Source organism: Zingiber officinale, chromosome 1A (genome assembly GCF_018446385.1).
Source record: "Zingiber officinale cultivar Zhangliang chromosome 1A, Zo_v1.1, whole genome shotgun sequence".
In the NCBI taxonomy this organism is placed as follows: domain Eukaryota; kingdom Viridiplantae; phylum Streptophyta; class Magnoliopsida; order Zingiberales; family Zingiberaceae; genus Zingiber; species Zingiber officinale.
The window spans coordinates 192261029-192275273 of NC_055987.1; the positions used below are offsets into that span (position 1 = coordinate 192261029).

General features: G+C 34.9%; 2 protein-coding genes across 4 annotated transcripts; one reads left to right on the forward strand and one right to left on the reverse strand.

Moving 5' to 3' along the window:
• The first annotated feature begins 201 nt into the window (after positions 1-201).
• Positions 202-2009, forward strand: LOC122008887. The gene is made up of 4 exons (XM_042564790.1): positions 202-264; positions 377-533; positions 624-706; positions 1923-2009. Exons 1-4 carry the CDS (start codon positions 202-204, stop codon positions 2007-2009), a joined length of 390 nt encoding a protein of 129 aa, XP_042420724.1.
• A 3574-nt stretch (positions 2010-5583) lies between these two features.
• Positions 5584-11985, reverse strand: LOC122038934. Of its 3 annotated transcripts, XM_042598914.1 has the most exons (8): positions 11889-11985; positions 9499-11205; positions 9130-9375; positions 7344-7424; positions 6656-6794; positions 6132-6562; positions 5850-5941; positions 5584-5723 (listed from the first exon to the last, which is right to left on the reverse strand). In XM_042598914.1, exons 2-7 carry the CDS (start codon positions 10753-10755, stop codon positions 5885-5887), a joined length of 2211 nt encoding a protein of 736 aa, XP_042454848.1. In that variant the 5' UTR covers positions 10756-11205; positions 11889-11985; the 3' UTR covers positions 5584-5723; positions 5850-5884. The 3 variants fall into 3 exon arrangements, with proteins under 3 accessions (XP_042454848.1, XP_042454846.1, XP_042454847.1); XM_042598912.1 differs by lacking the exon at positions 5584-5723 and having other exon boundaries at positions 5756-5941; XM_042598913.1 differs by lacking the exon at positions 5584-5723 and having other exon boundaries at positions 5756-5941; positions 11859-11983.
• Positions 11986-14245: the final 2260 nt, after the last annotated feature.

Sequence of the window (14245 nt, forward strand, 5' to 3'; positions counted from 1 at the left end):
GGGGCGAGCGTATTCGCCTTTTGCCACAATGTTTACCTTCATATTTCACAAAATCCAGTCATTGGGATCAACCAATCGAAGGATCAATTCTGGGCAAGAGTTGAGAAAGAGTTTCATGCAGATCCAAATTTTGTGCATCATAGCCGACCGCCAAGATCTTTGCAAAAGAGAATACTTCTTATGATAAGTGCAGTATCCAAAATGAAAGGTTGCATTCGACAAATCGAACATCTCAATCCTAGTGGAGCATTGGAACAAGATATTGTAAGTTACTATGCTCATATTTATTTTAGACTATCTAAATTTTAAAATCTAAGTCTAATTTATTAATACATATCATTGTCTTCATAACTGATGTTCATTTATTTTCTTGCAGTTAACTTGTGCCAAAATGTTATTTGCAGAAGACCCAAAATACACAAAGGGTTTCAAATGTGACAATATCTGGAATATTCTCAAAGATATTGAAAATTTTGGCACTGACACTATGAATACTGCATCCATGAAATCGCGACAACAAAATGCTAATGCTGGTTCATCTGAATAACAATTCTTCGAGGAAGCATTTCATACACCTTCATCTCCTTGTGTGTCTGTTTTTAATCTTAAAATCACTTATTCAGATAGCGGTGCTACTTCTAATAAATGCCCTCCAGGGGTGAAAAAAGTAAAAATGAAGAAAAAGAATGATGAACAAATTGCAAAGGTAATTAATATTAATGTTCAACTCGTTGAGGCAATAAATGCAAGTACTGCTACTACTACAAAAATGGTAGATACTATGCTTTACAAGGAAGAAATCAAAATTTTATTCAAAGATTTGAACTCGATCTCTAACCCGATGATGCGTGAATATATTCGCAATGAGCAAATTAGAATTATGTAAAAGAGAATGCAAGTACAAGGATCTCATTCAGTTGCACATCAAGGAGAAGGATCTCAAACATCTCTAATACAGGGAGAAGGATCACAACTTAATCAATATCAAGGTGAAGATCAAGAATCTCAGAATCCTACGAATATTTTCAGGCAATTTCATAATTATTTTAGTGAAATGGGGAGTGATCTTCCTGAATATTAGTATTATAATATTATTAAAGTAATTTTAAGTTTATGTATGCTTTATTAGTATCGTTTGTTCCATGTACTTGTTTGTTAAGCTTAGTTATTCATGTTTTTAAGTTTGTATTAGTAATATTTTAATTTAATGTCATTACTATCTTTATTTTGTATGTCAATGTAATGGGTAATGTATTTTATATTTATGCATATAAAATTTTTTAATATTTTATTGTATTATGTTTATGAAATTAGCGATAATTTATACATGTAATTATAATTAAAATAATAATTTTAATAAATTAAATATTTACAAATATACATAATAAAATTTAAATATGCTATTAAATACACTTAATTTAAATTTATAATAAATAATAATTACATTTAATTATACTATAAATAAAGATAAAGAAAATAATAATTATTAATTAATTACATTCGATTTTATAATAATATAATAAAATTCAAAAAAAAAATTCTCTCCATCACCAAATATGGTGATGTGAATAGTGCAACACCATATCACCATATTTGGGATGAGATTTGGTGTATGGGTCGGAGTAATTTGGTGTTAAATTTACACCAAATTTGATGTTTTGGTGATGGGTTGGAGATGCCCTAAGTATAAAATCCTGGGAGCTAGGTTTGTTCCGAGCTCCATGTTTGGATGGTTTATGACCATCTGGATAAAAGACAGTGCAACAACAATTAGTCTGTACAACACAATAAGATCTAGCGCCAAATTCTTTGAAACTATTCAACGTGTTTATTGTTCTTTTAGTATTTTGTATTTGGGGATACGTGCCCAACATTAAAAATGACCTGTTTTGATTAATTGCCAAACATATTGCTGGCATTAGATTGCCAACCAAACAACTTTTCAGGATATTGTTATCATTTTCAAAATTGCAGTGGTGCAGTACTATGTTATTCAGACTCGGGCATGAGTATGAGACTGCTACAAAAGTAGAGTAAGAGTCCAAATTATTAAAACACATCAGTAGAGTATTAAACAATCCTCAAGAAGCTCATTGCTTATGGTTTAAAGTGATTCTTTTTTGTATTTATCTTCACTAGGCAATAAGAACATAGTGGTAATTTACATGACAAATTAGTGAATTCCTTTGTTAAAAAATGTTGAGACTGAATCTATATCCATCTTAGGAGAATTTTGGGAACCTCTATCAAGGCAGTTTTTAACTTTGCATAATGTCTGCACCATGTTTTCCTAATTCCAAAGTCCCTTTCTTTCTCTGCATTTTCTCACTAATGACTGATCTGAGTTCCAGAAATATTTTTTGCAGAAAGTTATAATAAGATGTGATATTGTATTATTTTCTTAACTTGGATACATGGACATACCTCAGCTGCATGTGTTAGACCTACATATAGTGCCTCTGTTTGCTATTACTGATTCTTATAAAGGAAAAAAATTGGCTTTACATTTTGTTCGTCTGGCTAATAGTCTTATTAAAATACAGGGGAGCTGACCCAAACGTGACAGATGAAGATGGTAAAACTGCCCTTCTGTTTTCTTCAATTGTTTCTGTTGTACCCAAAGGACGTCCATATATTTTCATAATGATATGATATTGTTTATTTTGGGTCAAGGTCCTCATGGCTTTACTCTTGAACTCTATCCAAAAGACCTCATGTCAATGGAGATATTATGCATCCTTTTAACCCAATGATCTTTTACCAAATCTTTCAATGTGGGACTTTGATTGAAACCCAACAATCCTCCCCTCAAACGAAGGACCACAATTATTCTCATAGTCCGGGCCTCCCCGCGAGCATCCGGTCATCCTGACCTGCTCTGGACCTCCCCGCAAGCATCCACGCCCGGTCACCTTGACCTACTTCGGGCCTACTTGCAAGCATCCGACCACCCTGACCTACTCGTCTCACCGCAAGTACTCGGTCACCCTGACCTGCTCTAGGCCCCCGGTGCAAGTACTCGATCATCCTGACCTGCTTCGGGCCTCCCCGTGAGCATCCGGTCACCCTGACCTACTTGCCCCCTGCAAGTATTCGGTCACCTTGACCTGCTCCGGGCCTCCCCCGCCAGCATCCGTGCTCGGTCACCTTGACCTACTTCAGGCCTACCTGCGAGCATTCGGCCACCCTGACCTGCTCCTGGCCTCCCAGGAACATCCGGTCACCCTGACCTACTTCGGGGCCACCCTCAACTTCATTCAAGATCGCCCCACTTGGTATCTGGTCTGAACCATGACTCTGATATCATTTGTTGCGCACAAAGGATGTCCACATATCTCCACAATGATATGATATTGTCCACTTTGGGCTAATACCCTCATGGCTTTACTCTTGGACTCTATCCAAAAGGTCTCATGTCAATGAAGATATCATATATTCTTTTAACTCCATAATTTTTTATTAAATCTTTCAATATAAAATTTTGATTGAAATCCAACAATTTCTGATTAAAGGGAACAAGCAATTGCAATGTGCAATGTAAGGTATTTCTTTAAATATTGCAGTTAAATCATCCCTCGGAGTGGATCAGATGAATTATTCCTCATACCAATAGATGCTTGCACATGCTTTGTTCACCCCCTGGTCTTCATGGTAGGGCTCCCACAATGCACTATGTTTGCCTATTTATTGAGGTTGGTAGTGCGCGTATTTGAATGGATGATGTTGTGTTTTGTACTCTTTCTTCATGTTTGTTGTTGATTAACTTTTCCGTTTGCCCTTGTTAAAAAATTTTAAAAAAATGTATTTGTTGATCCTCCTCAATATTGGCTATCATTTTGACTGATGGGCTTTGTATATATGGATTTGTTCTACGGAAAGTTTTTAGTTTGGAAGTCCAAATTGTTATCACTGTGGAAGTTCATACTTTCTCAAAGTTGGCAACTGTCTTATTTAGCACTATAGTAAAATTTAAGTTAATTTGATTTATTTCTTTTGTTATTTTTTTTCTCTTTAAGTAGGAGATATAATGAAGGGGAGCTTTGGAGCAACGATAAAATTATTATTTTGTGATTAAAAGATCACGGGTTTGAATTTTGAAAATAGTCTCTTGTAAAAAATAGGATAAAATTAAGTACAATAAATCTATTTCCAGGACCTCGCATAGTGAAAGTTTCGTGTATCGATCTGTCCTCATTTTTTAAGTAGAAGACCGAATATATTTATGCTTGCATTCTTCTTTAGTAAGAAAAAGCTGCCAATATATTTAAGATTTAATGGTTCTTTTTCTGATATTGTCTACAATCACATGAAAGAATGCATAAATAGTCTTTTGTAAAAAGTAGGATAAAATTGTGTACAATTAATCTTTTCTCGGGACCTCGAATAACGGAAGCTTCGTGTATTCGTCTTTTTTTTTTTTAAGTATGAGATAGAATATATTTCTGCTTGCATTCTTCTTTAGTAAGAAAAGACTGCCAATATATTTGAGATCTAATGGTTCTTTTTCTATTATTATCTACAATCACATGAAAGAATGCATAAATATTCTTGATAGGCTTTCTTCGCCTTAGTAAGCCTTTGTTTATTATGATCGGAGAAGGTGAAAGAACCGACAAGAATATTCATCTGAGTGCTTAAGCTTTGATTTGTACATGGAATTTCCTCCATTTTTTTTTAAATAAAAAAGTTTGACCCTATTGAATTAACTTGTTTGAAGGATAGCATTGCTTTAGTATATGTTCTTCCTTTGGTAGCATTATATATTATATTCTAAATCTCAAACAATAAATCATTGATTGTTTGGTATATCATTTTTGATATCATTCTTCACAAAGTGTGATATTTGAGAATTCTATTTATTTAAAACTTTTTTTTTAATTAATCGCTTGAACGATGTAACCGCTACATTGTAACTCTGATGAGAAAAATATCTAAAAACAATAACTTGATTATTAATGAGTTAAAATAATAATGAAATTTATCAACATCACGTCATAAATATTGAAATATATACTTACATCAATGGGAGGGAAATTTTCAAGTATTTTTTATTATCAGAAAAGAATATTTGTCTTTTTTTTCCAACAGACATTAGGAAAACCTTATCTAGTATATTTTAATTTAATAAATAAAAAATAATATATTAGATAAGGTCGCAGCACTTCTTATTTACCTTGATTTTAAAAAAAATGAAATTAGAGATGGATTGGTGCCAAACTATGCTTCTTTTTTTTTTGAAAAAAAATATATAATTTCCATGGATCAATACGTAATAAATTTAAATTAATTTTCTTCTCCTTATTTTCTTACCTAAATTTCTCTCAAAAAGTGTTTTTTACTCACCCATTTTGTCAACGATTGATTCATTGAGTGTTTAAATATTAAAGTTGAGTTGTTTTTTTTTTTGTACTTAGAGAAAAAAAAAGGAAAATAATTTATCGGTTTCTTTATTCCATTTGATAGGAAGGAAGAATTTTAAAAGGGTAATAATTTAATGTTATTTAAAATTTTAATTAATGTCTAATTTTTTTTATTTTACCTGATATGATATTTATTTATTTGTATAATTGCCACTGATATCTGACCGAAATATAGAAGAATTTGAAATCGACAGGTGAAGAACATTGATGAGCGTAGACAAAATGTTCTTCGATTTGTTCCTCCAGTTTTACGATTCGGAAGTCTTTGCCTTTGATGAAGTAACAAGGCGAAGCTCAAAAGAACTGTTAAGAAAGAGCAGGAATAAGACGAACAGTTGAGAATTTTGAAGATTAATTACAAATTTATTTGTTAGGTAGCGAAAATATGTACAAGTAGCATTAGAGAAGAACAAGGTGAGTGATATGTACAATTTGTGGGGGCACAAATGAGCCCTGTGCCCCAGTCAATTGCTCAAGTCGAAGTACTTTGGATCGGCAGGGAAGTGGTGCTCCACCCGCAACTGAAACAAGAAATTCGATCGAAACATCGGTCAGAAACTGATCTAACCAAGCCATGACAAAATATAACATTTCTAGTGTTTTGAGGTTCAAATAACTAGAGAGGTAGTAGAAGTTCAAATAACTAGAGAGGTGGTAGAATGCAGCAGTAATAGAGCAAAATATAACATGCACCATTTTTTTAGTTCATACCTTGCCCTCATCTGTATCTGAGTGCCGTTGTGGAAACACAACCCGGAGATCATTGTACAAGTAGAAACGACGCCCTTCCATTGCGTCGGCTTGTGTTTCGGGAACAGAGTCAGGGTTAGATTTGCACCTGTTCAATGACCTGGTTGATTTCTTAGTAGCAGGGCATAGAAACCGCAGATGAAGCGCGTAACGGAGAGCACCAGCGGAGTTATCGTTGATCTTTGAAGAGATATGAACAGACTTTTTGCTAGCTAGGGGGCAAAGATCTATCTTAGAGCTATCATCTTCAACTGTTCTAGGATTTATAGTATAACTAAAATCATTTGGAAATCCACGACGGTCATCTGGGGGGAAAAGCTGTGAGTTTTTTCTTCCTTCTGGTGGATTAGCAGTTGGGTCGTAACTGTCAATATCATCTTTGCTCCTGCAACCTGAAAGGCATAATAAGTATTGATCTTAGCATTCAATTCTACATCTTTTCATCTATGAAACAACGAAGGTAAACTTAAGTGGATGAACTCTACCGTAACACTCTCTCTGGCTATTGTCATTGGATTTCAGTTCAGTTGTAGAAGCAACTTTTGAGTCTTGTTCCTCGATACCTTTCGCTGAGTTATTTGGGGATCCATGAGATGCCAGAGTAGCCTTCTGGCGTAAGAAGGTCTGTTTCAAATCCATAAACAAAGGCTAAGTACATCACTAATAATTTTGCTGTAAAAATTAACTGCAGATCAACATATTAACCAAAGGAACCGTGTTAATACATTGTCAAAATGCCTAAAGCCTAAATTAGCTAACTATTTTTTGACAGAAAAACATAAAATTAAAAAAAAAAAACAATGGCAAATAGTTGAGAGTTACAATCATCTTCTTGTTCCTAATTTACTGAAATAACGTGTCATGACACCATGGGAGTGAGTCAAATCAAATAATAGTAAAAGGCAACGTCGAAGTGAAAGTAAGAATTATTAACTTCCTGTATCACACACCTCAATCATAAATAACAGATTTGTAATAAATTCTCATATCCCTGACCTTATCCATGCAAAACAAATAGCTATCCTTGTGTTCTGATACTTGTGCAATTAGGCAGCTAATCCAGATGAGATGGTGTAAACATTTTGGTCATATAGCCATAGATGTAGATATTGCTAACCTCGCAAATATTTACAGAAGAGTGTGGATAAGTTTTCAATGAGCTGATCTTCGTACCTTTGTATTTGGCGGCATGTCACTCAAATCATAATTGCATAAAAACGTGTGCAGTGGGGTCATCTCAGGATTGCTAAGAAGCTGTTAAAAACACATATCAGGAATCCAGTTGAAAGAAAAATAACAATCTTTTCTTTTCAGATAGTAAATTATCAATATTGGTCTTGGATGGGCACAAGCACACTGCTGGTGGAGCAGCAAAAGCAGCAACAAAGAATATTTATGAAAGAAATCAATGACTACAAATACTAACATAAGGCTGGCCAGTCAACTTTTACTTGTGAGAAAAAACTCCTCAAAAAGCATATTTCAAGATGAATATATGTGCAATATCAGGGTCAATATAAGTTTGTCTTTTTTTTTTAACAATTAGATCAACTATTTTGATTGCTTGAGCATGAGTACCAATATATCCATTTTTCATTTAATCTCATAAAATTATCTATATCAGCACATCAGCACAATACTCTGGCAGAGTTGGAGTAATGTTCCACCCTATTTTTCATAATAGGGGAAGGGAAAGGCAGAACCTTTGCCTTATCTATTATCAATCTAATAGACAGTATTAACTCTGTTGGGGATACAATCAAAGTCTTACATCGGAAAGATATAAAAAAGATCATAAATTTAAAAAGATGTAAGATGTTTTCATTGACATTAGACCTTTTGGGTAGAGCCTAAAAATAAAGTCATGAGGGTTTAGGTCCAAAGTGGACAATATCATGTGTGGAGATATGTGAATATCTTTTCGGTCACAACAAATGGTATCAAAACCATGGTCCGGACCAAATGTCATATGGGGTGACCTTAAACGAAGTTGATGGGGAGCCTGGAGTAGGTTAGGGTGACTTGATGCTCGTGGGGAGACCCGACGCAGATCAGAGTGACCCAATATTCGCAGAGAGGCCCGAGTAAGTTAAGAGTGACCGAATGCTTGCAAGAAAGGCTTGAAGCAGGTCAGGGTGACCATGCTCATGGGGAGGCCCGAAGCAGGTCAAGAATGACCGGATGCTCACGGGGAGGCCCGGATCATGAGAGTAATGGTGCTCCTTTGTTTGAGGGGAGGATTGTTGGGGATACAATCAAAGTCCCACATTGAAAAGATATGGAAAAGATCATGAGTTTAAAAGGATGCAAGATATATCCATTGGAATGAGGCGTCTTGGATAGAGCTCTAAAAGTAAAGTCATGAGCGCTTAAGGTCCAAAGTGGACGATATACTTTCCACAATGAATATCCTTTTGGTCACAACATTAACTACCATTTTGTTTTTACCGTAAACGTTTTGCTAGTTATCAAATTAAACAACATTTCAAAGTAGGACCAAATTGGCAATGATGGGTCAGTAGATAATATACTAGAATTGTATATTTATCCAGCTCGACAAATTGATATTGAAAAGCGCAAATGCGCAATCATAGAGCAAAGTGTAGTTAAAAAAATTTAAAAGGTAAAGAGAAAAGTTCCCATAACCTTTGTCCCACCAGGTATGCCCAGGATGAGAACCTCCAGCTTTTTTTTTTTCATTCCTCAGTTGCACCGATTCATGAATGAATAGGAACTATGATTACACAATTATTCCCTTGAAGTAATAATTTATATCAAAAGCCTATTTCCATATTGCAAACAGCATACCATATGACTGAAAAAACAAGTATATTTGCATAAATGATACCAAGGCAATCTTTTATGTTGGTAATAGAAGTAGCCTCAACATCATATCAAGTTTAACAGACCTAACTTACTTGAACATCAACAATAATTTTAATTCTAGGAAATCCAATACCAGTTGTAAGCAGCCTTTCATCGGAATGCGCAACCGACTTTTGACAACTCCAGAGTCATTGCTCAAACTTCTAGTCAATTTTGGGCCTCTACCCTTATTAGATGACAAGGTGCCAGCAATATCAATTGATGCATAGTACAATAATGATATATCATCAACACTGGTCACTGAGAAAGGAAGTTTCTGAGACTTTGGTGAAAAGGTACCACCAGTTACATTTAGCACAGCCAGAAAACCATCAAAGGCCTGTCAATATTTAGAAGCCAAAAGGCAAATGGTCAAATGCAATAACAATATGCTCTATATGTGAACCTTAGAAAGCTCTAGCATATGGCATCAGCTGAATGAAGTAGAAATCGGATCTAGTACCTGACAGACTTTTCCAGATGAGAATCGACCAGACAAGAGAGACTCTTCAAATGAACCAACCAAAGACCTCCTGAAATGAGGCACAGTTGAGCCTCTAACATGATTCGTGCAGTGGGTTACAAGAATGGACTGTGGATCATCATCTAAGCTCTTATGGTCCCTGCAAACAGAAGAAAATGTATCCATTTCATCATGCAATATACTAGGTTTCTCAAATATATTGTGCATCTTAGAACCAATCTCTTCATGCAGGAACATTATTTTGGTTTCATTTACACAATTTGATCCTTGAATAGCCTTTGAATCGAAGAAGTGGCTTTCCATGCCCTTTTTTATGTGCCTTTGTACTTCCTTAATTCTCATTCTTTCAGACAATCTAGGACCCAGAGGAGATAAGGAAATTGGTGTTGAATTAACCTTCTCTGGAGAAATAGCTAATGCACCAGTGGAAAGTCTTAGCTTATTCCTATGATTACTAGGATTAACCTCCCATATATGATGAGAATGAGAAAAAGGTTCCTTGTCAAGGACAGGTCCATCAGTGAAAAGATTGCTCCTCAATGTACTACTATCTGAAGTATTTGGAAGATCAGAATTTCTTGAGAAGGGACAGTCTGAAATAAGTTGAGAAACCCCAACATTCAATTTCTTAAGATCTTGTGAGGGCAAGAGACTATAATCCCTAATAAATTCACATGCTTGAGAATCAACAGAATCAATATCTAGCAAATCACCATGGAATTGTGTCCTAAGCACACTGCTCAGAGGAGACAACAACCGCTTGCGTGGTTGGGATCCTTGGGAATAGATTGAAATGTTTAAATTTATAGAAGAATGGTGACTTTGGTCCACAGTCACATTCTCAAATCCACTAGCAGAGGAACTCAACTGGCTTGATTCAAAGCCAACCACCCTAAATGCAGGTTTCTGGACAACATGACGGATATTAGGTAATAACCTATCATTTGAATCATTGGACTCAATCTTCAAGCCTTGAATGTCTGCAGCTTCAATGATAGCATTTTTGTATTCAAACATCCAATTTGTTTTTTCTGGATCTTCCAAGATGGATTTCCTCCGAATATCGCTAGGTGAAGATGAAAATTCTCCGACATCATCATAATTTGTGCTTTCTGCATGTACTCCATCCAAATTGCAGTTGCAAAAACTAATACAGTGAGGTGGGGTTGACTCAAATGCATTTGCCAATCTCCTACCTTCATCAGCCTCTTCTAACTGTACTTGAGGCAAGCCCATTGAAGTAACTAATAAGGTCAAAGCCTACTTCCACTACCTTCTGCCCTTGTTTCCCTTGTGCAATTTTGAAACTCAATAATATCTCCAGATAGTAGCATGATTCTTCCTCCAGTCATAAAATTTAATCCATTTTCCTTGTGCCTTTCTGAACTAATCTAATTCCACAATATTACCAGGCGAAAGCAAGATCATTCGGCACTGAAAAATAATCTTAGACCTCACCTCAGCTAGTCAGGAATAGCTAAATTACTGTATACATAATGCCTAGGCTGCAATAAGTTAGCACGCACCATCTCCAACTTAGTGCCAACGATAATGAAGTCCATGCAGAATTAGCAAGTAAAACTTGTAAAAGACTTGTTAATTCGAGGGAATCAAGAAAGGAAAACTGACTTAAAGTCAGCAACAAGATGTGCTGATGAGCATCTATACAAGATTGCAACTGATACCCTGAAAGGTAAAAGAAAGAGAAATGGATCATCAAAGAGTACATAGATAAAAGAATCATGTTAAAAAAATGCAACGGAGGAGAATATATACGCATGAAATAATTGAGGGGAAAAAGTTTTTTTGCCTTAAGTTTTACTACACCTACTCCCAAAAAATACGAATACTGAGATTTTGGTACCAACGATAGGAACCAAATGATCTGAAAATTCTCGATATATTCTTTTAAATCAAATAGTAAAGAGTGAAAACGCGTGAACAGTGCAAAAGATGAAAAAAAAAATCCTCAATAAAAATGAAATTTTGCCAAAAAAAAAAACAAAAATACGAGGAAAGAAGAAACAAACTTCACTTCAAAGCAAGAACACAAACTGAACAAAAAAATGTCAAAAAACTAAAAACCTCATGAATGCCAAATAGCAGCTTCTTACATACTCCAAATACGTAAAAAAAACCGAGGAAGAGGAACAATTGCAAAATACAAGGCGATGAAACCATCTTGTATAAATCAAACAGGTGCCTTTCACGGCACACATTCCCTCTCCCTCAATCCCACGCCATGTCCGACACAGAAGCATAAACTGAGCCGACGATCGGTAGAAGGAATAACGCTAAAATTCAGAGATCAAAACAAAAAAAAAAAAAAATCCAGAAACCTAGCGGTCAGAGACGGATTATGCTCTCACCACCAAAAGTCCGATTCAATCACGAGAAAGCAGATTAAATTCCTCATCCAAAGAAGCCCCAAACCAATTTCTCTCTCTCTCTTCCATTCTTCCCTATTATCGCGCACAAATATATATATATAATTTCACGAAATTACCAATGTACCCTCGTGAGTAATTATATTAATTGGTCGATATAATTAGATAATTATCTTAATATTCTAATAAATGATAAAAAAGTAATACATTTATCGCCCGGCGTAGACTTTACTTGTTCGTTCACCTTCCATATGATTGGTGGCGTCGGTCGCACAATCTGGGCCCTGTAAAAGATCCAGGCCACAGAAGCGTCCGATACGTATAGGTAAGAGTTTGGGTTACGATTTAGCCAGTTCATTAGACCGCTAATCCTTGCTGCGCACGGATTTAATGACAGCTACTCGTTTCCTTTACCTTCCCTGCCATTGGTACTGTCGCTGGAGTAAAGGTTGGGCCCACTCCAAGATCCAGCCCACAGACAGACACGTCCGAGACGTCGCGAAAACAAGCAACACTAGCGGAAAAGATGCGGCATCCGGCCGGTTCAGTAGACCGAAAACACATTGGACCGGGACCATTAACCGTTACTCTCGTGACCTACACCATCCCTGCGATTGGCCGCGCCGCTTGCATATTATGTGGGCCCCACTCAGAAATCAGAGGCCGCAGACGATCAGACACGGATGGGTAACGAACGATGGTGCGCATAAAAGATGCGTAGCCGGCTTCTCCACGCTTCGTCATCCGCCACGGACAATTATTCCTAGAATATGTTTTTGAAAAATTATTTATCTAAAATAATTTATGAGAGAAGCTTTTAGAGCAAATATATTATTATTTTTTTTTAAAAAAATTTTACCATAATATTAAAACTGTTTGTTTAGCAGTTTCACATAATGATGAAAATCAACGTGTTAGCGTACAATTTGCCTTCCCCTTCCATGAGTTCCGTGACCTAATCCCACTTTTATTTAATTATGACAGAAAATTAATCACTTCTAATTATTTATATGTCAGAGCATTTCTTTTAAAAAACTATTAAAAATAGCACATTACTTGTAATTGTGACTTAAAATAATTTTTTGCTGCCTCCAGGCATAGCGCAGACGATGGACACATGATATCTCTGGTGTAATGGTCAGAATTCGATTCTCAAGCACTGATGACTTAGGATTTATTCCGTCATGCGTCTATAGCCTGTGTATCTGTATAAACCTTCCTCCATATCTGTGGCCCCGGCACTAAGGGGGTCGTTAAGGTAACGAATTTACCCTTTTTTTTTTAATAACTTTTTGCTTTATATTCTACCGTTGTAATTAAAATTATTCTAAAATAATTTAATTTAAATTTAAATTATAGTAAAAATTAATTACACTCCGTCTATCTCTAAGATATATAAAGAAAAATAAATTATAAAATTAATCTATAATCGATCCTCAAGTAAATATATTTTTTATCCTAGAACATGTAATTTATTCAAATTACTCTGAGATCGTATAACTTTAATCAAAGGTATTTATGCTCTTTATTTTATAAATATTTAAATACAAATCAATAACCTACTAGTAGTAAAGAATAATGGCATGACATGGTTTCCTAAGAAAGTTATTATTAATAATCTTCCAAAAGGTGTTCAAGTTTCATTAAATAAAGACATAAATAATATTTATATTTTATTAAATATCCTTTTTAAGGCTAACATATATGTTTTACTAAGAGTGACAATTAGGATCAATTTGGATGGGTAGATTGATAGGTTAGAATATTAAAATCTAAATTCAATTTAATTAATATTTCGAATTAAATTATTGGATCTACACCTAATTTGTTTATCTACATTTAACCAGATTTTGACCTAAAATAAATTATAACTCGAATCCAACCCGAATACGATCGACCTAACTTGAAATGATCTATTTATAAAAATATGTTTATCTTAACTTGAACTCAATTCGAACCCGACCTCAAAAGACTCATTTTATAAAAATATGTTTATTTTAACTTGAACTTAATCAAAATTTGATCCGAACCCGAGTCCAAAATATTTATAAATGGCTTCGTGGATTGTAATCAGATCATTTCAAGTTGACTCGAAATTGACCCGTTTATTAATCGTATCAATCAGGTCAATCCGAACCTGATCTAAATCTAATAAGACCTGGCCCTAATCTATTTTTTACATATTCAGTTCGGATCGTGTTTTCATATCGGTCAAAAAATTGCCACCCCTATATTTAATTATTTACAATTATTATTCAAATTACTTTTTATTAATGAAGGGAAATGTAATGAAGAGAAAATATAAATAAAATCATCAAGGGTATTTTTATAAGAAAATT